The sequence below is a fragment of the Pezoporus flaviventris genome, unplaced genomic scaffold, assembly GCF_033815535.1.
Source record: "Pezoporus flaviventris isolate CSIRO_AGI_PZ_B2104156 unplaced genomic scaffold, CSIRO_AGI_Pfla_v1 ptg000002l, whole genome shotgun sequence".
In the NCBI taxonomy this organism is placed as follows: domain Eukaryota; kingdom Metazoa; phylum Chordata; class Aves; order Psittaciformes; family Psittacidae; genus Pezoporus; species Pezoporus flaviventris.
Window position 1 is genome coordinate 40,890,216 of NW_026892550.1, and position 25,818 is coordinate 40,916,033.

General features: G+C 38.7%; 1 protein-coding gene across 4 annotated transcripts in view; it reads right to left on the minus strand.

Moving 5' to 3' along the window:
• Positions 1 to 5,071: 5,071 nt before the first annotated feature.
• Positions 5,072 to 25,818, minus strand: part of FNIP2 (folliculin interacting protein 2) — a 50,789-nt gene continuing 30,042 nt past the window's right edge. For all 4 annotated transcript variants that reach the window (XM_061475782.1, XM_061475796.1, XM_061475776.1 and 1 more), the window contains 9 exons: positions 22,538 to 22,739; positions 21,876 to 21,964; positions 20,881 to 21,027; positions 20,589 to 20,758; positions 16,004 to 17,318; positions 15,104 to 15,260; positions 13,820 to 14,020; positions 10,070 to 10,185; positions 5,072 to 8,872 (listed from right to left, as the gene is read on the minus strand). In XM_061475782.1, the coding sequence (XP_061331766.1) occupies positions 8,794 to 8,872; positions 10,070 to 10,185; positions 13,820 to 14,020; positions 15,104 to 15,260; positions 16,004 to 17,318; positions 20,589 to 20,758; positions 20,881 to 21,027; positions 21,876 to 21,964; positions 22,538 to 22,739 (2,476 nt within the window). In that variant the 3' untranslated portion in view covers positions 5,072 to 8,793. The remainder of the gene's footprint in view (positions 8,873 to 10,069; positions 10,186 to 13,819; positions 14,021 to 15,103; positions 15,261 to 16,003; positions 17,319 to 20,588; positions 20,759 to 20,880; positions 21,028 to 21,875; positions 21,965 to 22,537; positions 22,740 to 25,818) is intronic.

The following is a 25,818-nucleotide window of genomic DNA, read 5'->3' on the forward strand; positions in this document are numbered from 1 at the left end:
GCCGCAGCCTCCTCACATACCTTTGGCCAGCCTCCTCATCCCTCTGTAATGAACAGTGGTAATTACCAGAATGCTGAGAAAACAAACAGAAGCTGATTTTACGCTGAGCCACAAGACACAAGGTGAAAATTCCTGACCTGCCACCAGCCAAACTTAGTCAAGAAGCTTAGTCAAGGATTTCTAACCATTAAGGAATGGTTAATCAGTGTGTTTAATTCACCATGGTGCTGAGATTAAGATGTGTTACAGAGTGACTAGAGACAGGTTTAGTGAATCCAGAGATGATCTCAGTATTGTTGCACAGTACTGCATGATGCTGACAAGCTGTGCTATTAAGAAGCTCCATGCTATATATCATCCCAGAGCACATAAAAACGCATTTAACTTAAGGAAGTCCTCCACAGTCATGTTTCAATCTCAACTACAACACAACCCAGTCCAGCATCACAGCTCTGGCACATTGACAGCCAACCATCATCAGAGTATTAGAAGTGTTACAATGCAAAGGGCAGTCTGATGATGCTGGAGTCTCTGCCCCAGACCACTAGCAACCTCATTTATGTACAAAATGGTAGTTATGTGGTTTTTAGCATAGTCCCTGGAAGAGTGACGCTTCGTGATACCCGGCAACCAGCAGCAAGGCAACCTGCAGGTGCAGTTTGCCACTTGGCTTCATCGGGACAGAGATTTCTAGGGACCCCTGCTTTGACTGTCTTGCCTCCCAGGATAAGGCCACTCATCTCTTCGCTCTCCGACCAGACTGAGGTTTGAAATCTCCTCAGCACAGATCACAAAGTCCATACCAGTTTTCTCCAGACTGGCAGGGCATTTGCCGGCCACAAAAACAGACATGCAGAAAAAGCTTCCTGTGTTCAAAAGAAAAGACAATACTAATTTGAAAACAAGCAAGGGGGTGGGGCAAGAGGCAAGCCAGCTTCCCTGTAAGGTTTAGTATGATCCCAGAGATGAATTAGTTAGATTAGGTCCTTACCAGCGTGTAGTTTAAACATCACGAGGCTTGGGACAAGAAGCCTTCTGAAGGTGAGGACAGTGTCCCTGAATTACCAGCTTCCTTGTCTATCAAGAGCATAGCTACTCACACCTGGGAAGCCACCAGGTATTCTTCACAGCTTATTTAATTCGAACATATAATAATGCACAACCACTCCCTTCTAACCAGTGAGTTACCTACAACACTCAGAATTTATTTAGCAACATTACAACTGGGCTTTGCGTCTTTTGCTTTTGGTGTTTATTCCCTGCTGAGCAATAGGGGAGACTTCTGCATTCCTGCGGGAAGAAAATGGCACATGGAAAACGAAAGGCAGCTGTCTACCTTGGGGTATAGCCATAGTTAGGTCTAACACAAATGCTTTAAATAGCAGAGGCCTGACAAACTCTCTTGGAACATTGGTGTCTGAGTTGTGTCCCCAGCTGTATTGCACTGAAACAGGTCAGACCATTGCCCACTCTGGAAATGACATCAGGAAGGCATGAAAAGGCCCAGCTCAATGAGCCTTCAGATTCAGTCATCTTTTCATGTTAGGAACATAAAACCCTTACAGGAGAATACAGAAGTGCAATTATGGTAAACAGTAGGGCAAAGGATAAAATCTCTTGTTTACCCTCAGCACTACCTCCATTTGTGTTTTATCCCCCTGCTCCCTGTGTTCTTGAACAGCAAGGCCACAATATGAGGGCCAGGCAGGCTTGCGACTCAGGCAGCCAGGAGGGCTGTCTTCACCCACACTGAAAATAGGCTGCAATGATTCAGGCATCCCAGGCACCTCTGCTGCCCAAATCAAAAAGGTACATTCAAGGCCAGGCTGGACAGAGCCTTGGGTGACATGGTCTAGTGTGAGGTGTCCCTGCCCAAGACAGGGGGGTTGGAATTAGATGATCTCAAGACCCTTTCCAACCCTAACCATTCTGTGATCTATGATTTTCCCTACTAGAAATAAACATTAAGAATTAAAGTGCTTGTACCACAACTGTAGTGCCCTTACACAAACCAGTCCCTTCCAGAGGGCAGGAGCTGATGGTCTAGAAATGTGATTTTTAATGATGCACCCGTTTCTAGGTCCAAAAAGTTGCATGTTCTAGGTAATCATAACTAGTTCAACAAAAAATGCTCAGTTCAAAACCCCTGTATTTTCAAAGCTGAAATGAACAACTTTGGAAGACTTGTTCATCTTAAGGCTAACAGAGCCTGTGCAGATTATAAAAAGAAAAAAGTCATACAATACTATAGGAAATGAAAAATGGAAACATTTATGCGACAATAGCACACAGAAAAGAGGAAAAAACTCCCCAGGCTCATTTTGCCTAGGGAAAAAGAGACGAAGTAGTAGAATAAAGCTAAAATGGTAGTTTAAATCTCCCCAAAGCTAATTTTGCCTAGAGAAAGAGATGAGGTAGTAAAAACTAAAATGATAGTTAAGGACCTGTTTGGGTTATATACAAGGCAGGAATTCAACTCAATTGGAGGTAAAACATTTTTTGTGGGCCAAATATCCCAGCCCTTGGTCCCACGGCAATCTTATCAGACAGCACAAGCACTCCCTGGGAAGTTCTCAAGCAGACCTAAGCACCACTTCCTATTTCCACTTCCACCAATATTTCTCTGCCTGTAGGAGTGGGAGCTTTCTTCCTTGGTGGGAAACTTGTTCCTCAGGGCATTTTACTCTATCTCAAACAGCATTTTGTCCAATCGCAGTGGAATCTCTTGTAGCTCCCAATGGAAGAAATCCAGTTTATGAGATTATATTTATTTTTAAGTGCTTGACTGTCACTCCTAAGCCCTTTGGCCTCGTATTGACCTTTAGGATTTCAAGACAAAATGCTATTCTACTTGTACTGCTTAAACAGTTTTAGCTTTGGGATTGTGCCAGACAGACAAGTGACTGGAACTATTATAAGAGTCATTTTCCAGTATGTGGATTACTAGCATGTGGCCACTTAAGCTAATTTTATATGGGATCAGAAGCCTTACAGTCTCATGGTTTGTCACTCAGCTGCATGTCCTGTACGCCCAAAATCCTGCATCCTATATTCAGTCAGGCTCTCTCCAACTGTATGTGTACAGAAAACCAAGGAATATGGTGCATGGATGATTATCAGAAGGCTTTGATATAGAAAAGGAGTGAGGAAGACTAGCAGAATTTTGGTGCAAGACTTAGTTGGTGATATAATGATTACTTACATCCGCTGTAGCCTTGAACTCCTCATTACATACAGGGCAAATCTCTTCCTCAATTCTGTGATCCTTGTTGCCATTTATGTGAGAATGAAAATGGTTAAATCAGTTGCCCACCGTTAATATCTGTATTATTTCATGTCACATCTTTTAATCAAATCACAAAATTTGACTGCAGAGTTTCATATTTTCAAACCTAGGTATTATTTTCTTTTTTTGCAGCTGTCAGTTCCAAAAACTCCCTGGCAGCCCTCTCAGCCATACCACATAAGGATTTATTAATACAGGTCTCCGCTCTTTCCCAGGGCTCGGCCATTTCATACCAGTCAGCCTGCGCATCTGCCTCTTGCTTATCTGCGCAGTCCCAGTCATAAGAATTCTGGCAGAGACTGAGCAAGTGTCCTTTAGAAAAAGACTAACCCAGTTGATATGACCAACTGAACTGCACTGCTTCACTACAGTTTCTTAGAAGTAGTGAAGTCAGAGCAGAGGAGCTGCATGGAGTCTTACAAAGCCTGGGTGAAAGCCCAAGTTGTACAGACTACTGAGACAGCCCAACAGCCTACAAGTATGGAAGACAGCAGGAACTGGAACAATCTCACTCCTTTTCTCTCTTGTTCCTAGCTGTGGGAGCCCTTCTCTTCCCTTGCCCTTACACTAGCAATGACAGGAGCCAAATTAAACTTGTTAACCCAGCAGGCAACTATCAGCAGCTTTTTTGCCCCCAGACTTAGGCTGCATCACTCTTGATTCAATGAGCAACAGAACAAGCCACAGCACAAGCGACTTGCAGATACAGCTAGCATGACAAGAGGGAGCGACTGGACAGGGCAATGGGGTCTTCCCCTTGTTACAGGGATTTGCCATTAAATTGTTTCGAGCCCTCTTATGAAATCACAGAATTAGAAAGAAGGAGGCAGCTACACAATTCTGCAAGAAGAGAGCTGGGGTGAGTTTTCAACTCACCAGCACCATCATTTGATGAACTTTTCACACTGAAAAAACCTTATTCTCATGAACACCAAATCTGGTTAACCTCTGTAACATACCACTGTTTCTGCAGGACCAGTAACAGGAACACAAATTACACAGGAGTCATAGTAGACAACACAACAGGCACTTCCCTTTATTTCAAGTGTGTGACTGCAAGCATTTAGCACCTTTGAGCATAAGTTCCCATTTTGTTTTTCTTTCCAGTCTTTCTTTGCCTGACAAACAAGCAAACCTTAAACACTTCAGTCTATAGGTAAGAAGCGCTTACACCCTACAAGTAGGGTTACACCTCAAATGCATTCAAAGATGTTCAGCATAATTACAGTTTTTGTTCCATAATTAAGGACTTTCCAGTAAGCTGCAAAATACTAAGTTGAGGTCATGGAGTTGGACATAAATTGAACACCTTGTTATTTTAAGCTCATTCATGTCAAGTCCATCAACCAATTAATAACCTAGTAGGCAAAAAGTGTTACTCATTCCTGTTAGGCTGAGTAATTTTCAAAATGGGATATACACATTTTTCAGAGAGCTCTTTTCATAGGCATTTGAGTTAAATGTCAGCCACATAGGTGCGCAGAACCTCTGCAGGACCTATTCCAGCAGTGAGTGTCTTCCCTTTCCATTATTTTTTGCAGTTAGTTTTCACACTATAAGTGTTCTTGTTTTCACAGCTAAGTGGGGTAAAACTTCCAAAGATGGGGATAGTGCTCAATTAGGTTCCACATTTTGCAAAGACTTCCTGTTAAGAGATTTCTTGCAACATTTACTTACTCCACTACAGGGTTACCAGACGTCCATGCACTATTAGATCTCACCTACAATAACTAGAACAGTTATTTGAGAAGTTTTAAAAAGGAACATACCAAATACCATTTATGCTCATTTCAGAAAGTTTATTGCACCAAATGCCGCAAAGAAATAGACCAAAATGATAGCATACATAACTATAAGAAAAAAATCCATGTAGCTCGACATTGGTACTCAGTCATTCCTAAAAAAGCCTATGCGCTCCAAACATGCAATAACAACACACTTTTTTTTTTTCTTTTTCTACTATGGAAAACCTGCTATGTAAGTCAAATTAGCCCACTTGACCTGAAAAACACCCCCAGCCTAGGGTGCATTCAGCAGTTCAGACTCAGTTTTGATTTGCGTGTTTGAGGGATAAATGATCATTTTATGTAAACTTTATATACAAGGATTTGGTGTGTCTGAAAAGGGTTTTTGACTTTAAGAGTAAAAGTAGGAAATGGGGAAGGTCATCTAGAACTCTGGAGGATGCCATAATGAATGTGAATTACAGAACCAGTGTCTACGTGTTTCTTCTGGGCAGATGAAAAGTTGTATGAATTAGTTCTGAGAGTACCTAGATAATTAAGATGTTTAGATCTTGGTATCATTTGGGGTAAAAAAATTCATTTAGATTAAATACTATGGTTTAGCAGTTTTTCCTTGCCTCTGTGTATGAAGGTTTAGTCTTGCCTGGAAAACAAGCATACATTCTTTAAATTGCACTGTGTAAACTGCACTTACGTGGGATTTCGGAAAGACTGTGCATTCCCACTTAACCAAGAAAGTATGTATTTAAGTTTACAAAAAACTACATAATACTGATAAAACCAACTTTGGAATATTTGAAAATTAAGCTACATTATCAATTTTAAACACACCTGTACATTCACATAATTTTTCATCCTATTAAAATAAAAACAGAAACATGCCCTAAAGATGTCTAACAACACATCTGTAAATACTTACTGCCCTGTCATGCCACACTAATTTACATAAACAGCAAGATGCTACCAAAACCAAGTTAAAGACTTAGAGTCAAAAGAAGCCCTAGAAGATGGAATCCTGTCAACTGAGGTAGTACATTTGGTGGAGGGGAAAATATGTATTTAATTTTCTGTAGTCCAGAGCCTTTTAAAGGTAATAAACAGTTTTTTCTTGGATTTTCTTCCTCCCAGACTAAAACTATGAGAAAAAAGATAGTTCATCATGTAAATTCTGAAGAGCAGCAAAATGTTAGAGAAAGCAGCAAGAACTATAAAGTTTTAGCTTGGGCTGAAGACAATCCAAGTGCTTCTGACCATCAGCTCCATGCCACCCCACAGCTAACTTGAAGTCTTGCCCAAAGTCAGATTTAATTTTTTTTTAATAGCTGATAAGAGTAAAATCAGGTGTTACTGATCATGGCATTAGTCTTGCAATCATTGAATGTTGGCTTATCTTTGACTTCCTTAGGTCACTGTGATAACAAAAGCACATATTTCCATATTAGCATGTATTTCTTTGAACAGAATCTGTTCAGATAAAAACCCAATACTTAAAAGAATAGGAACTGACTTTTAATGAACTCTGCTACTATTTAAGAGTGCCATGGAATAGGGAAAGTACATGAGGATTTCTATACACATTCAGGGAAGCAGTTTTGTAGCCTTACACATGCGTGCACACACATTTTCCATCACAGGGGTAGTTTAGGAATATGTGACTTGCTCTATGGCTCTTACTTTGTCTTAACTTTAAGGAACAGAGTGGTATCTGCTGACAGCTATATGCAGAGGTAAGTTTACTTTCCAGCAGACAGGAGTCACAAACAAAAGATAGGAAGAGCTCTCTTAACTGTAAGTAGTGCGAGAAAACATGAACCATAGAGAGATTTTAGCCTTTTTAGGCAGAATACTAGGGACAAATATGAAAATGTGATAAAAGAAACATCTGGAATGTCAGATCAGAAACCCAGCATACAAGGAACAGCTTTAGAAGCATTGTATCAGAATATTAAGTAATCCTCCACTTGGAAACAACCTCTTTTCACAGTAGGTCAGTCTACCTATTTCCCTCAAAAAGCAACACAAGGTTAATCAAGACCCCTATCACATTTAAACAGCTCACAATATGCACATTTCGTTATTCCAAATCACTGAAAGTTTACTGTAGAAAAGTCCAAACATCCAGATAAATAAAAACACTTTTAATAAAAGTGTGTCCCTTCAGTGTTAAAAATCTGTAATCACCAATGAGGAGAATTCACAAAGAGTGACCAGGAGTTTCTTATTAGAATTCACTAATCCCAAGCAATTGTGTTGCTAGCAATTTGATTGCAAGCTCACCATTTCAGACACCTTATTCATGCTGGCTCACAACAGAACAGTCCAACATTGAGTTTTCCATTTCTTCAAGAATGTTTGTTCTGATCCTTTGTTCTCTCTCCTCAGTCTGGTCCATAGTTTCATATCCAGCTTAACAGTACTTTACACAAAAAAGTCAATTTTTTACATTCATGTTATTAACCAGATGAAAACAGTGAAATAGAAAAGTTTATTTTGCTTTCTAGAAACATAGAAGGCCAGTATCAACTAGTGGAGAAGTAGTTTCTGGTCTCAGAGTAGTTACCCTATTAAGGAAAGGCACCCGGATGATAGTTCAACATTTTTGCAGAATCAAAGAGGGTAATTGCAAACATTCATAGTAATATCAAATACTGGGGTTTGCCCCCTACATTTCATTTTACTTCAAACAATGCTCCTTTTATTTCTACTTAGAGACAACTAATAGCTGGAAAAAAGTAATACTTGTGACTAAAGGTTTGGTGAGGGGATGACTGTTGTCTTCTATTTCCCCAGTAAGATTGTCTTCGATTTGTGCCCATTGCTTGGTGTAGTGCATGCGTACAGACATGCACTAACAGCACTGGTATTTGACAAACATGTTTGTCAAATTCATACTCCTTGGAAATAGTATTACTCGATGACACTAAGACACAGGTTTAGTTCCCAGGACTACAGTCATAGAGAAACTCAGAGAGTTATTGAAGTTGCATCAGCAACAAATGTAAACTTGTAGCAGAAATTCCATAAGGCTTTCCAACAAAATCCCTATCTCAGAAGTCCATTCCATTCCACTTTTAGCCATGGGCTCATCTGAATGTCTCCTCATTAAAACAGAAGCAGCCACAGCTTTCTTAACCTCTTCTCCTTCAAGGGAAAAGCCACATGATCTCATGAACAACTCCATTCCCACACTGCATTTGGCTGCTGAATCCAGGTTCCTTGTTCTGAGCCCATCATGTCTACTATACAAAATCATGTGTATGTTCTGCTAGAAAAAAAAGTCCCATCTAATACACTTGTGTATAGGAATGTTATTTACATATTTTACAGCTCCTCCTCCCCAGCAAAGAAACATATACCACACCACATTCACAAGCATAGTATTACAAAATTCATTCTAACCCACTTGTTCTTTTAACTGTTACTTCATGGTTTTGAGCAGCGTTTTGGATGGCAGCTCCTGGTCTGCCACATAGTGTTAACTTTTGTCCTCCGAATAAAAATAAAATGCAAGGATGCAGTCACTTTCTTGCTTTAAGTCAGAAGTGAGATTGTAAGAAAAACCTGAATGCCTTTTACGTCACGTAAACTGAAGTCCTCCAGTAAAACATCCGGCTGAAACCAGAATCAGAAGGTGTAGAAGGTACAGGCATCACCTGCTTTCCTCAGTGTTCCCCTTTACCAGTGTTCGGCACCTCTGTTCTTCATTCAACATTCCCATGTTATTTGTTTCACTTTAAGGAATGACTATCCTGAGATTTTAATTTATAAGAGTATTTGGGCAACATACGGGGAATGAGTACTTGCTATAGCAGCCAACAAAGGCAAGTCATTGGATTCAATCCTAGAAATGAAAAAGAGAGACAGACTTTAAAATATACAATCACCTTCATAAGAGAAACACAAGAAGATTTTTTTAATCCACTTTGAAGAAACCGGAAGTGTCTTGTTACACTGAGTTAACTCTTACATTATTATTTATTCCTATTACTTACATATCAGTAAAGGTAGGTAATAATGTTTAAAACCAAGAAGTATGCTGCCCTTTAAGTCAAAAGATAGCAGTACTGCATTTAGTAGCATATAATCTTTTGGGGTTTAAATATTTTTATTTATTTGCCAAACCATAAGCCTCAGCTTTAGTCTTACCAGTCAGTAGGCACCAATAAGCCCAGTTTAAGAAAGTACTAAACATTAGCTTATGAAAGATGTTGCATTTCATGTTTTGAGTATAACTCAGTTCACCATACAGTAGCACACTTATCGAAAGATGACCAAAAGCTGGAATTAATTCATTATTATGCAATAACAGCACCAGGAATGCCTCTCAAACACAATGCTCAGTTTCCAACCATTTCCAAATGTAAAGCTGCTCAAGGGCCAGGACATTATCTATATATTTATACATATTTGTACATACATACACACACTGAAAAAAGTTGCTTGTTTCTGGGTTTCACAACTTGCATTTCCCAATATGAAACCTTGAATAGTATGGATAAAGATAAATTAAGTTTTACCTACAGTGCTAAAACTCATCTTTTTGGGAATGTGTATTCACTTCTTCACCTTCCCCCTCTTCTGCTGTCAGCAGGTGCATCCCTAAAGATTGCATGCCAATCAAGTACTATTGCTAGAAGACAGCTACCAAAGAGGACATCTGTTTTTCTTACACTTGCTTTTTGAGAAGCCTTCTTTGCTCAAGATACAACTGTACCACCTAAACAAACATTTTCAAGTATTTGTTGGGACGAAGCTTTCACTAAGGAGACAGACAGAAAGAGTACATATGAATGCATGGATAACATCCTAATGACCCAAATCCAAACTTTCTTCATTCTGAAGATTTAAGAATGACAAGTAACTGGTTCTTGCTGTAGAAATATTTCCTGCTGATTTCCAGATGGTTTTATTAGATACACAATAAAGTGCTAGAGATGAAGAAGCAAGTCCTCATGGGAACAAGATACTAACATTCAGAAACTGGAAAAGAAAATAACAGCCCCAAGGTTTGCCATTAACCAATACCTATAATACTCACCCCAATACCATTCCTAGTTCTTTTACATGCACTCTTGTATGTCCTCGCAGATATTCTGAAAGCATTTTGCTTTTGAGATACATCTCTTGTAGTCTATCCTCAAGATGCATTATGCACTGTAAACACAGACCACAACCCTCAGAATGGCTTTAAGAATCACATGCAAACTTTACAGGAATGTAAGCATATAATTTCATCTTCTACCTTAGCTATAACATCTTTCAAACTAAATCTCCACGTAAAAATCTAGAAGAGGCAATTGATTTTGTTACAGGTGTGCTGGCACCAGTAAAAAGTTATCACTACTCCTCAAAGGGGAATGCCCTCATAAAACTGGGGCATTCCAGCTTTCTCAGGCACCATAAACAGCACATCCATTTTTCCCTCAAGTCAGCCACAGTGTTTCTGCTGACTTACAGTTTTAACCAGGTTCAAAGACACTCAAGACATCTTACTAAGAATCAAACCAGAATACTTGGTTCATACTTGATGTTTGTTGTCAGTATAATATTTTGTGAAAGACTCAGCTTAGACAACAGTTCCTAAAATTGCCACTCTACCTCTAGGGATCTGCATTCAAGAAATTAAGACTCAAGAACTAGAAAACACTATTATCTTATCTGTCATAATTTCATAACTCTTTTGCTCACTACTTTACAATAGAAGCTAGGTTACAAATCCTCTTTAGCCATTTGTTTTAATTAGTTCTAGGTACTTCTAGTTTAAAATTGCTTAAACATTTGACACTGCTTGCCAAAAGGTAATAGTTCAAACTGAAAAAACAATTTAATCACTCCCCTTTTCTTTCAGCAGTAGCATGCTAGAAACATGTATTATCTTTAAATACAGTCATGTGATGCACGGTAATTTCTCATACACCAACTGCAGGACAGCAGATGAACCTTAGCTTCAAAGAGAGAGAAGGTTTATTTTCATAAGACAAGGACAGTAGGTATGATGTCTTCACAAGATGAGTAGTAGGATGCCTTATCAGGTATTTTGTTCTAGGACAAAGGTATATTCAAATTGATATATTCCTTATTTCCACCATGATGACCACTTCAAAAAAAGTTAAATTAGATCAGCTCTGCAAACTCCAGGAGATGAAAGCAGGAAGTGCATGCAGAATCTTGTATTATCAAATATATAATCATCTGGCAGGCACAGACAGCAATTAAAAACAGTAGCAGCTAATAGCTTCAGACCATCATTCAATGTAATTTTCAAGTTGAATGAAAGCCGTAAGTATTAGAAGTGAGATCCTGTGAAACCAGTTTTGGTAATTAAAAAATAATAAGCAAAGACTCATACTTGTAGGTAGTCTACCATGTATTTTCTGGTCTGGAGTAAGATGAAGATTTTTAATGATTCTCTGATTTTATATTAGGTCTTAACCGTGGAAGATAAAAAGGCATTTTAAAAACATGCTACGTAGTAGTAGAACAAGATCACTGACACCAGTGGAGAAAAGCTTTTTGACAGTAGTTTATCTGTTTGCTCCAAGTGAGTTTTCAGTCAATTCGGTATACTTGTAACACTTCCGATTCTAGCTGAAAGGGAAATATTCTTTTCCATTACAGGCAACCTTAATGCAAAAAGCCCACAAGCACTTCCTCAGGGGTTGAGGGGAGCATGCAGCTGATTCACAAAGTGGCAGTTCAACATATTTCAATGTCAGTACTTATGGCAAAGGATTATGGATTTTCATTTTTCTTTAAGGTGTGAGGGAGTAAACAAGGAAGAATCCCACATTATTCTAAGAGAGATTCTTTATATGCAAGATTATCTGCTCCTCCTGTTGCAAAGAATCAAAAGACATTCCTCCCCATAAGCTTGGTACATGAATCCATTTTGTTCAAAATGTCCAAAAGTTTGATTTTTGTTTTTGGTACTGTTAGTTAGCTTCCTCTGCAGCTTTCCTCATTGACTACATGGAAAAAACCAAAATAGAACAAAATGTCAAGTCACTTCTAGGAAAGTAGCTAAAATGAGTTCAAAGGTGCAGATAAAACTTGACATATTGCTGACATGCAGCAGCTACGATTATCACTTCCTTTCCATGCTGCAAAGCTCTGCAGTACGGTTACCAGTCTGAAGTGCCACAACAAACGTATCATTACTTGCCTTTCATCCAGTTTCAAAAGTTGGGCTTTGAGTTTTGTGATATCACAAAACCTCAAAAACTTACTCATCTGAGCAGTAAATGCATGTAAAAAAAGTGCACTCCTAAAGGAAACTTCAAACATACTGCATTATGTTAATCTCTGATCAATATGCTTTTGTCAAAACTTAAAGCAATAGAATCACTACGAAAGAGTCACAATTCTCCCCCTAGAGTTTAGTGGAACACAGCTTCCATGCACTGATCATTTTGTTTTAGTAAAGAGCTGCAAAATCCACTACCAGAAGGATCAAAGTGTCTCTAATGTGGATTATAGCCAATTTCCAAACTTCTAGCACTGTCACTTCAATGTGCCTTTTTCCAAGAAAAAAGGAAAAAAAAAAATCCCTGAAAAATATTCTATCTCCAAACCCCTCTCACATCATACAATGCATACAGAAGTTGCATACACAAATGCAAGGGCAACATAGGAAAGAACAATTCAGCTGCAGAATCAACTATTCAGATTAGAAATGCCAGCATTTAAGGTGCTACTGTGCAAGTGTCAAGATACAATTTTAACTGAAGTTGCATATTTTTCAATGCCCAGAAGAATCCAGAGACAACAATGACAACATGCCTAGCATTTGACTTCAAGAACTTAGCGTAATCAACACCACTAATTTTATTCAAAACAGTGAGACTAATACTATTTACAGCTGCTAGTGTTTAGCTCTATCTTCCTCTTCCATCTGCTAGTGCAGCCATTACACAGGCTCCTACAAAGTTTCTCAAGACTATCTGCTGAAGGACAAACCAATTCAGTTAATTGAAAAAGGGGTGACTACTGAAAAATCCACCCTATCTCCCCTCATCTACAATTATGCGATAAAACTGCATTGTAATTACCACTGTGAGACTTGTGGGTAATTTTGTTGTAATCAGCAAAGCCAGCATTACTGATTTGCTCTGATGAACTCCACTACTACTGAGGACAGGAAAGGATGTTGTGGGACAGGGATAATGCAATATGACAATCCCCTGCTGCAATCCATCTGCCTCCAGGTGTTTTCAGGTTTCAGTCTCCTCCCAGCAATTCTATGGAGACACTGGCAAGGTTATCTGAGACAGCACTTGCTGACAGAATTGGCTAAAACATGCATAAAACAGAAGGATCAAGTAAACATAGAGGCACAATTATTTGGGAAGGAGAGATAAAAGGCATCCCCTGCATGGGGTTAGATCAAAAGCCCAAGAACAGAAAGTTGTATGCTAGAAACAGGCTTGGGTAGATAGAAGCTTCAACAATATAAATAGAAGTGTGAAAATAATACAAAAAAAAAAAAAGCCAAATTTAAGAGCCCTAATCATAAACACATGAGAACCATGCTAGAATTGCCTGAACAACTTTAGTTTTATCATATGCATTTGAGTAGTTAACTTTAATCTGACCTATTACATGTAAATTACAGATAAAACAGTATCTGTTACTGGACTGTACCATTCATTCTCTCAAATATATTGGGTCAACTCTGTATCACTTCAGGCATTAGTTCACTGGTACAGCAACACAGTTCACAAAACTCTGCTCTTCCTACTTAAGCTAAGCAATCTGCATTACCTACAGTCTCCAGTAAAGAAATACTTACAAAGTCAGCTGGGACGTTGAGTTTGTAAAGCTGTAAAATAGACTGCAATAAACTGGATACTTGACTTGAAACCAAAACATCCTTGCCTAATTTCATATTGTCCGTCATCTTTCTCTGGCTTGTAGCTACTTGTACGTTCCATTTATCTGTGTCTGCAATAATGCAGACAGCTTCTGCTATGGGCTCATCTAGCACTGGATGCTGCAACAGATAATACAAATATTATGTGACACTTTCACATACATTTCCTCAACTCAGTTTTGAGGTTCCACTTTTAGTACACTGAGGCAGGGAATAAGAAAGCAAACCAACAGGAAACCAAAGGCATCTCAAAAATGACAAGGAATACCAACTTCAGTGACAGAGTTTACATCTCTCAACACTGGGTCAGTTAAGTCTTAACTGACAATTTGATCAAGGCATTTAAGTAGTGCTTCAAAATCACTACTCCAAAACTTTTTTCAAATATTCCACCCTCCCTGAGAAGACAAGTTCTTTCCAAAATGGAAAGAATAATAATTTTACTGATCCAGTGATGGTGAAAGCATATTTAATGTTTCAGAGCTATATGAAGGATTTCACTGTGCACAATCAGACCAATCTGGTATTGCTTAAAGAAGTTACATACACATGCATCACTGTTACAGGTAGTACATGAACTTATTCCAGCAGGATGATTAATTGCTGCAGAGCAGCTGTTGACGATTACTAGATAAACATTTAAAATTGCACATCAAGGTCACACCGTTACTTTAGTGAAAGGTTAGTTATTAATTACATAATTTAGGAGTACCTGAAGTGGAGTAAGAACATGGCAAAGTTACTACCTACAGACAATTACTTGTCCGTCGTCATCATTTCTGCTACAGTTTAGTATAATATAGGCCTCCACAAGACTTCATCTCCCTTGCAACACATGCCACTAATGGCAAAATAAGCTGTTTCAACTTGCACATAATTTTATGATATATAGATAATTGTCAGCGATTGTGACTGAGAAGCAGTTTAAGGTTTTTTCCTTGTTTGTAACTTGAAGTTGCAAACAATCTTCCTTGTGCTTATCTCTGAAGAGAATCCTTAAGACATATAAAGGAAAGCACATGTGATTCTTGGGTGAACAGGCTTTGCACACAATGCATTAAGGGCTTACATCTTCCAAGAAGGAAGACAGGTGTGGCTGTTACAAACAATAAGTAGAAAGAAGCCTATTCAAAGGACCTGCTTCTGTAGATCTTAGTTAATATCACAACTACTGCTATAACTCAGAACAGTATATTAACTCACATGCATTGCATGAAGTAGGTCTGCTAATAGACACTGCTTGAGTTTTTCATCATTATTTATTCCATGCAGCACAAGATCAGGCATATACGTATGACAGTAACCACCTAGAAGTGATCTTCCAAAATTTTTCACACATTGACTGCTGATTGTATTTGACCTAAAATACAGAAATACAAAGCATGTAAGATTCTTGCTTGACAAACTGATTCAGATTTTAAATGAATGAGAAGTTTGGTTTATCACCCCTGCTTCTACTGTAAGTATCAATCAACACTGTACTCAAAATACACAAAACCAATTACTGGTGCTCTTTGAAAGAAAGATTTTTAAAAGCTGAACTTGAACAAGGTTATCAATTCCTCTGAATTTATAAAAAGGCAAATCTTAAATGTATTAGAGCTTGTGATATGTATGAGCTCCATGTTCTGCAGCTAACAGATTACTAAATTTGAGTTTTCTCCAACTCAGCCCAAGCAGCAAACTTTCTAGTGACCTACCTTAAGTATCAGCAAGCTCCATTTGCACCTGTAAAGCTCAAAAGTTTTCAAACAAGATGCCCTTATTTATTTCAAATCTGTCTCTGATTTGTCAAATTTGCTTGTCCTTAGATGTTCTGTCTACATTAAATGTTTCAGGCAGCTTACATGAAAAAGTAATCAACCCTTTTTATTAGACAAATGAAGGGCATCTTTGTCACAAATTTCATTACTTAACCCTGCTCCATCTTAGTTTTCTTTTTACCAAGTCTGGTTACAAGAATTCTGACCACATCAGTGTCTGTTAGAGATTTGTTTGCAAGGAACTTACTCAAGATCCCAGAGGATTTCAGACTTTAAATCCTGAACACTTCTGAAGTAGCAAACTTTTGACTCCATTTAGTTCTAAATTAAACCACTTTACCTTGGTAAAGGAAGTTCCACTTCTGCAAACTCTTCAAGTCTTTTGCTTACATTATCATGATGTACTTCAGAGATACAACAATCACCTTCTTCATCACTGGCTCCAAGAGCACTGTCTGAACTCTCATTCCTTGGAATGTCCCCTTCAGCTCTGAAGGAGCTTTTCCTTCCAGCATCCCCATAGGGGACATCTTTAGCACCTACTTTAGGGGAATCCTGTCTGACAGCAGAACCGACTTCTACACAGCTAGGGGAATAGTTCTCCAGATTGCCAGAGCATAAAGTTCTAGTTTCTTTCAGGCTTGGCAATTTTACAGTTTCTAAATTATCCGTGGGCATAAGGGGTTCACTAGATATCATGTTCACTAAATTCATCTCAGCTTCTTTACTTTCTGTATATTGGTGAAGTATATTCTCCTTTCCCACACAAGGTGAGATTTGTGCGTAACAAACATCACGATTACTGAAGGGTATAAATGCAGCTTCGCAACTTTCTTTTTGATTCTGGGAAGCATTCACAGGCAGATTTGTGGAACCTGAGGCACAATGTATCACCTCTGGATTTTTTCTCAACACTTTCAGATTTTCTTCCATTTCTCTTCTATGAGTTTCTAAGTCTGACTCTGGTGATGCTGAACTTCCAATCTGAAAAGTGACCTTTTCCAAGTGTGAACTCCTGTGGCCAGACCTTTCAGGACAAGGTAAGGCAGATGACCTACCAGACAACTGGTTTTCCACTTTTCTCTCATTCTGATTCTTGTTCTTCTTTATCTCTGTTAAATCCTCCAATTTAGATGGCTCTTCAAAGTGGTAGGATACAACTCCTGTATCGGTGACAGTTCTTTTCCTACCATCAGCTGTTCCCTTACGAAAACCGCTAGTTAGACAGTCAACAGATGCTTCGGAGTTCTGACTGGCCTTTCCTATCACTTCTTTCTTCTCTTTTGAAGAGGCTGGGACAGCATGAGCGCTTTCTGGGTCATGTGCCCACTCTGTGACACTATTGTTCTTACTTTCATCATTCTTTGGAGGTAGGATTGGAGGCACAAGAGCAGGTTCATTTTTAACAGTGACAACAACATAATCAGACTCCTCTACCTCTCCCCTTTCTAGGGCAGTTGTGATCTTGCTTCCATTTAGCACTTGCTCTTCTATCCCAGCCTTCTCACTCCATGTCAGCTGATTTTCCTGCAGCTCAGAGCACCGAATGAAGTAAGTCAGAACATAGAGCAAGCGCTGCACCAACTCCTTGCGTTTTCCAACAATAACAGTTCGAGTCAATCTCACTGGAGAGCCTATGGCACCATAGAGATCACCTATACAGGAAAGCAAATCACATGTTTATGTCTGGTTGCGATATAAGCCTAAATTCAACATATTTTGAAACAGCATTTACTAAGGACACAAATCAGATAGTTTGTTTCTTTCACAGCAAGTTCATAAAAGTTTAAAACAAAGACTAACAAAAGCACTTCTAGTATTTTTTTGTCCAGAAGGGTTTTGGTGGTTTTGTGAGTAGCTGCTATTACTCAATTTCTTTCTGTTCAAAGCCACTAAGGATTTTATTTACATGATGCTTACAAGATATAATCACTTGGAAACTGACACAACAGGGGGTGAAAAGGAATATAGATCCAGCTATACTGTTTTCTATTTTATGACATGTTTTCTTTCACATTAAAGTTGTTTTATTTCAGTAACTTTTTCTGTTAAACACAAGAATTTTCATACAGGTAAAATCAAAATTATTTCTTTCAGGACCAATATAAGAAAAGCAATAAAGGATTCAATATTAGCTTAGTAAACAATGTTCTGAAAAAAGAGGCATGTAACTACCCTATTGAGCTAGGCACATGCACTTCTATGTACTCGGAGTCAACCTCACTAACATGAACATCTATCTTTGGCATGGGATGGCAGAGAACTAGAAAATGTATTCACTAAAAATACAACTGTAAAATGAGAGGTAGAAACTACAACAGAAGTGTGTTCCCCATCTCAGTTCCCCCCAGGAACTGCCTATTTGCTAGTTCATTTATCCTGGAGAACTGTTGGGATTTTGTTTTTTTAAACAGAACCAAGGTCATACATATCCTGCTTTCAACATATTTGTTTGGGAGAGTGGTAACTGTCTTTAGCTGCCTATAATCCTCTATCAGTTGAAGGGTTTCTGCCCTGAAGTTCTGGGAGAGGTAAGCATAGACAGTAAATAAGGTAAGATCTCTTATCAGAAAAAGATGGGTTAACTCAAGAAATGTCTATTACCAGGTTCAGTTAACCCAGTTGTCTTCATATGACAATTATTAGTGAACACTCACCTAATTGTCTTGCCTAACCAAACTATGGCTGATATCACCAGCAGACAGGAGACAACCACCAGCTCAATTTTCTGTATCCATCATAAGTGTTCACCTTGAAATCAGGCTTCTCTGAAGAATGACTTTATCAGCTACCTGCTAATCTACCCAATCTGTTTAGGTGGCAAGACCTTGCTCAGGGCTGCTCAAATGTTTTGGACCAAGTCTGCAACCAGGATTTTGTGCTAGACCTCAAGAAGCTACACTAAATGAAAGCTAAAAATCAGAGCTTCAGGAAAGTTTCTGCCAGGAGCAAGAGGACCTCTGGTTTCAACATGAGGAGACTAAAACATAAAACCCACACACACAACAAAAATACAAACATATTTATACTCAGACCCCTCTTCACCATACATAACATAAAAGGAACAAGGCTCCTGACTCCATCCAAGGATCAATGAGACAGTAATTCCACTTCTTTCAGTTACCGTCACCCCTGCCAAGATCTGCCATTTCCCATAATGTTAGCAGTGCACTGGGGAAGCTGCTGTGTGGTGGATTCATTGTCTTCCCCTCATAAAGAACACCTTTGCAACTAGCCCCATAGCCTAACACACCAGCAAACTCACTCCTCACTAATGGAAAGTGGGCTTCAGACTACTCTGCTGGAATTTTCCTCAATGCCAGGTGGGTTACAAGGACTAGCACTAGGAAAGGAAATGGGAAGATGTATTTTTACTTTTAAGTTGAGCACAGTTGCTATGGAAATCAGATTCAGGCTTTATGTTCATTTGCACAATTGACTTTTATATAAAACCATTACCAATAAGTCAGTACAAAAATTCAAAATTGTGGTCTTCAAAACATACTAATGCCAACTGTTAAAACCGTTAAAGCTGACATTTGAGACAGCATTATGTCTTCCTGACAATGGTACTTACAGTTTTATGTAACTGTAATTGATATGTAATACATAACAAAAACATGGGTCTGAAGGTAGAAATACACAGGTACGGAATAATCTTTTCCTTAATAAAAAGTAATTTCCATTTTAAAGCATTAAGTTCAATGATTTTTTTATTTCCTCTCCACCTCTTTCTAAAGACCACCAGCAGAGGGCAATATCTTACTTTCATTATCAATTACTGCAACTGCCAGATAGCGGCTTTTGGACTTCACAAGAAGTGAAATCGTTGAGGTCAGGCATTGAGAAATTGGGTAGGTCAATGCTGGTAGCAACATACAAGCTGGGGAGGTGAGAACAGAAACAGATTCTTGGTAGCTTCTGGGAACGATCACAAGAGCTATTGCATCCAGTTTAGCCAGGGTTTTTTTAACCCCAGGCCTGGCTCCGTCCTCAAAAACCTGAAAAAGCTATTATTTTACCCTCCAAGTCTAATCCATTAGTCCTCTGCATAACACTTTAAAGACATCCTAAACCAGGAAATACATCTGCCAAGGTAGCAATTCTTACTTTCATAAAGATAGCTGAGAAAAACAAACGTAGCTGAGACGATGAGAAAGAAACAACCAGCAGCACAGTGTAAATGTTACATTATTGTTTTACTGTGCATGTGTGTTGCTTTACACTCATATATATCAGTTAATATACATATAAATAGCAGTTAAAGTTAAGGCCAATCTGACATCAGACTTGCAGCTGGTTCCAGGAAGAGGAATTTCCAGGGATCTACCACTGGCAGCATTATTCTCTCAGCTCTTACCTACTCTTTTGACAGGAGTTATTTAATCCCCTGTATCAAGATAACTTAAAAGCTATAAAATATTTGTCCAAGAACAGCCTGAGGACCTTGGCACAGAGAGAATGTCTTGGCCCAAGCCCACACACGTAACTGTGAGTGAATGGAGGTAGTGCCAGTTGCCAGACTTCTACTCTTATCTCGGTGTCCATCCTAGCTCTGTGAGAAAGAGATGAAAGGAGATAGCCAGGGCAGTTTCAACTACAAATGGCCCTCAGGGCGCAGAAAACTGCTCAGACTACTCACAGTACTTGCATCATCTTAATACTTCTATACTAAGTTACTTAGCCAGGCAACATAACAGAAGCTGACAATGAGGGACCAGGTAAAAAAGCAGAGCACTCAGGCTATTTAAACTGGCCTCCAAATTCTCTGTTTAACCATGTGCAAGACATCCGCTGGTAGCTCTGCCCAGCTTACAGCCAGGTACATCTGTAAGTGTGATCTGGATCACAAATAGCTGTTAGATAAGAGAACACAGGAATGTGCTAGTTATAGAGAAGTCTGAAGCTTTCCATTTCCTACTGACCAAGCTGTGCCCAGAGAGGGTTATATGGATGGGATTTTGCCAGCATGTTCACAGACTGTGATGTGCGCTTCTCGGAGAAGGCCTTTATGGGAGGATGGTCAACTGGCATTACTGTTGGGACCCAAGCCAGATGGTATGTCAGCACAGCAGTTAACAAAGCAGCAAAGAACCTAGAAAAAAAGAATATGACCAATGTAACACCAGCAAAAGAATGTCCCATTAAGTGCTTTAACATATGCACTGGGATGCACAAAAGCTTTTATTTAAGAAAAAGAGGATGGAGGAAGCTTACTGATTTTTGTTGATCTGTTCTATCAGAAATGTAAATTCTTTAAGAAAACGCTGGCATAGCTGACTCTTTTCCAGGGTGCTGGACATCATATTGAGCCACACAGGTTCTGCAATCCTTGGAACAGAATATAGGTTCCAGATGGTAACTCTGCTCAAAGAAAAATCCACAAAAGTAAGCGTTAACATGCACATTTCAATCTTGCAAACAAAAGTAGCCCTTTTCCTCTTTTATTGTCCACTGATTTTTACTTCTTTTTTTTTTGTAAGATCTAGGAGACTGAACAAACTGGAAGAGTTTTATTTGGGTAATTACTTGTGCCCCAGAACACAAGTCTAATTTGGTATACCAGAAACTTAGTGTCTATATGTGAAGCACGTCTTCCCTTTCTTATATTTCCTCATGTATTTGTTTTCAGAAAAATTATTCAGAAATCATTTTGAGGGGGAATAGAACCTATTCTATTCATTGCAATGATTCATTTCCACATTCCAGACATTACAGAAACTCCATCCCACCAAAGCCTTGTTTCTCTCTCCTAGCCTGCCTTTCTTGGCCTCTAGCCATACTTCCTCTCTTAGGTACCAAAACCTTTGTGCCTTTGACAGCAACTGGCTTGTCAGCAACTTAAGTTACTGTTCAGCATCTATGGCTGGGAGTAGGCAACTCATCTGCATAAATGTAACAATCAATCCACTCATCTGCACAGGCATGAGCAGAAGCCAACTCCTGATGAGATCTTAAAGACTGACAATCACAGCTACAGGTGAGCATAACAGAAGCATTTTTGCTTTCGTTCTGAAAATGGCTGAGCTGGTTTTAATAAAGTTCTTTAAAAACATTTATCCAATATCCAACACAGAAAATTCATTCACTCTAACATCAAGACTGGCTAAATTACAAGACCCTGCATTCAATTGCTTGTAACTGAAGTGACAAATATCTTAAGATGGGCATGAGAAGAGCTCTCCTTGTAATTCAGAATTCGGTTAACTCACCTGAATTCTCCCAGGGCATCCATGACACGGCTGATATAAACCTGCACCCTTTGGCTGGATTCTGCTATTTTTCTACATGAGATCATGGCCTTGATTAAGAGTTAAAGACACAAAACAGCTTCTTAACGGATTCACATTCTTCATCTTTTTAAGCTTCATTAACATGTCAAAATAATTAAGGTCAAGCCCCAGTGCTATATAGCCACTCAGGACACCAATAGCTGCCAACCTCCCTCCACCTCATGAGAGGCCAATCCCGAGACTGGGCATGGGAACAGAAGTATTTTTGGGAGTATTGAGAAGACAGCAACAAACATTTTGTGCCTCTTTTTAAGTTGACTGCATGAAAGAATAGAATAGCACCATTTTCACAGTCTCTGCCAAGTCAAGAAACCCTCACAGTGAAATATGGTAAGAAGCAAAGAAAAAGAAAAACCACCCATAGCACAAAACTCTCAATTCTTATTCTGACTAGAAAAGAAACTGCGCCTCTTTCAGCAAACACTGAATTCCTACACTGGGCTCAGGCTCAAGGCTACATGTGTAAGGAGGGAGGGAAGCTCAAAACCACGCACCTTCTCCCACTCTTAATCTATCAGATTCTAGAATACTTTATGTTGTTTGACACTTTTCCACATTAAGACAAAACTAGTATTCTGTACCTTTTCTATTGCATATTTCAGCTTGTTCATGTGAGATTCAAAAAGAGGGAAGTGAGAGAAAAAGAAATCCTGGAAATTTCTCTGTGCTTCTTCTTTTTCAGGCAGAGAAAAGATTATACTGATAGCAATTTTTTTCCTCCGAACTATTGCAGGATTGGAGCTGCAGCTTTCATCAGCCATACTAAACATTTCTTCAGTGGACCTGTAAGACAGATTTGTTCAGACACTTATCTATGTACTGAGAGGTAATTTGTCTTCTACCCCTATTTCTCTATGCAGTAGAATGTAATTCATTCTTGAGTCTCCCTTGACTCACTACAAAAGACTTGGCTATCACCCGTCTCTGAGCAGAGGATACCCAACATTTTGATGGATAAGACCAATGCTTGCTCAGATAGGAGGAAGGCAACCCCCAAAGAGGCCAGCTCCCAAAGTAGTGTGAATAGCTTTGTCTGAAACACAGCTTCTACAAAATCCCTCCTTCTGGATTTAACTTTAAAGGGGATTAGAGAATGGAGACACAATGCACAAAATCATTAGCAACAAAGTTTCAGAGTTCTAAACTGCACCCAGCACTCAAGCTCCTGCCTATGATGCTCTTCAATCTATACTGCTCTTAATTAGCAAAGTTGGGAAACATGCTACCTATGCAGCATCTTAAAATGGATGTTTTAAGACACTTAACCATGCAAAATAAAACTTTCTATTTTAGCAGAAGACTAAATGTCACCACTTAGTAATTACTGTGAAAACACAAACTTAACGCCTACAAATACATGTGTGACTAGCTGAAAGTTACATATACTTCAGTTTAAAATGAAACGTTTTCAGCTAAAAAAACACCCCAAACCCACCCCAAAAAACAAACAGTGGCTATTTTACAACCATTATTATTTTTCCAGGTTCTGTTTATCCACTTGATGGTTCTGCCACATCTCTTTCAACATTTACGCTTTTCAATATCACACATGGGTTAATACAGGTATCAATACTGCTCAACTTCTTAGTTATCAGCCTGGCATGTGGATCAGAACAGACCTTCAGTGAGTTTGCAGATGACACCAAAGGGGTAAAAAAAAAAATGGTCAATGGACCAAGGAGGCTGCGTAATCCCCATCCTTTCAGATTTTCAAGACTCAATTAGACAAGTTCCGCAGCAATCTGATCAAAATTCTAAGCTAGTCCTTTACACAGGCAACTGATTTGAATTATATCCACAAGTCTTAGCCCAGCATAAGTTTTTCTGCTATTACACAAAAAGGTGGCAATCCCCTCATCCTGCTCCTCCATAAATACTTCCACTGCAGTGCTCAATATTGATGTTGCTGGATTTACAGAGCTATTACTTTTTCTTGCTTAAAGTTCCTTGATCAATTCCACTGAAAAAAAAGGTCTCTAAAAAAGTATTACTTCAATAAGTAAAACAGTATGATCAAAATGTCTTTTGGAAGGAACCTGAACAGAATAATGGCTTTTAATCCACTGGGAAATTATAGGGGAAGAAGGGTAAGAACAGACAAGGAAACCATTAGAACATAAATGGAGACATTCAGAGCAGCAGCTTATATGGAAATAGCTTGGGTTTGGAGTTTCTTTGTAAGTTAAGACTGCAGTATCAGTGAGTGGTAATTAAAAGCTTGAAGGCTTTTCATATTAGAATTATCTTGAAATGGAGCCTGTGGCATTTATAGACCACTATGAAGCAATTAACAAGAGGAAAGCCAGAATGCTAAGCATTCATTCTAAGTTCATTCTAAAAATAAGTGGTTTACAGTATAATTGGTTTGACAAAGTTAAACATTCCGAAGTTTCTCATCATAGAGGTATGAGTTCAGGAATACAGGAAAACACACACACAATAAAACCCAGTAAAAAAAAGTTTGTGGGAAACCAGAGTTCAAGACAAAAACATAACCTCATTTGAACTTCAGGAACTTGCATGCAGAGACACAAATTCCCAAGGAAGTTGGGAAAGGATGGTCAGTCAGCATCTAAGAAACATCACAAGCTTTTGTACTGCTTCCCAGGAACAGAAATTGAAGAATTTAGGTCTGTGAGAAAAGCCTTTTCAACAAAGCTGCTAATCTATCTTGCCTGCCAATTGACTACATGGAGTTCCAGCTAGACAGCTCATTTTCTTTGCGCTATTGGCCTAAAATATAAGTCACAGAGACTGTAGAATTTTGGCTGTACAAACTGAAGTACAAACTCTGCTGTCACTGAAGTATTCAGCCAAAAGCCTACTGTTTTTTTAGCAAGTAATCAGAAAACAAGTATCTACTTTGGCTTAGAAAGAATTACAATTCAAGAGTAGTTCTAGATAGTGGAAATAATAATGCCCCATTTCCAGTATCTTTCCCCAGCATACATTCTCCAATGTGGAAGAAAAACAACCTACTCCTTACAGTGAAGCAGCAGCCCAAAAAGGCTACTTTCCCCTAAAGTATTTGTTACTTTAGTAGCACTCTGAGGAAATTTCTGTTTGTGAAACTTTGGATACTTCTTGAACCGAGCTGAAATTATCTTATTTCCCCTAAATGTTTTAACTTTCGCATTGCTCTTAGCCTTATTTATTTAGGAAACTAGATTAAAAATTACTTCAATTTACTGAAAGCAAAATGCTTACTAGCCTATTCTCAACTGCAAACATGACTTACGAAGCATGACTGCTACATTGACATCACTGCATTATTCTTAATGTTGAAAATGATTCTGTAAAAATATCCAGGAAAAACCTTTGAGTATGGACACTAGGGAAAGAAGTATTTTTAGAAAGGTTTTGGTTTCCTTTTTACTGACCACATATTTTAACTGGCAGCTTTTAAGCTTCACTTAACTGAAAACAGTGATGAGGGAAAGAGGCCAAACAGCAGGAATTTCTTGTAGCTCTGCTTTGATTCCATGCTGTCTTTGTGTGCAGGTGGATGAGAAAATATGAGCAGAAAATCAAGAACCATTTGTATTTCGTAACTGTCAAGGGAAGAATTTGCTTATTAGCTATGAAAGGTCTGCTACATTCCATGCTTTGTTATGCCACTGAGCTATAAAAGCTAATAAAATTCCAAAACAGTAGCCAAGCTTTTTGATCACTGCTTTTTTTTCCCCTTCCTGTTTTGGCAGAAGTCACATGAGAAACATCCTGTACCAGCCAAGAGAGTTGTCATGGGCTATTACTCCAAAATTTCAGTAACTGCTCACTAGTCAGACTTCATCATAGTATAATGTAATTACTGCAGCAGTACTGTTACAGTACCTTTCATTTCAACAGAATGCTCTTCTTC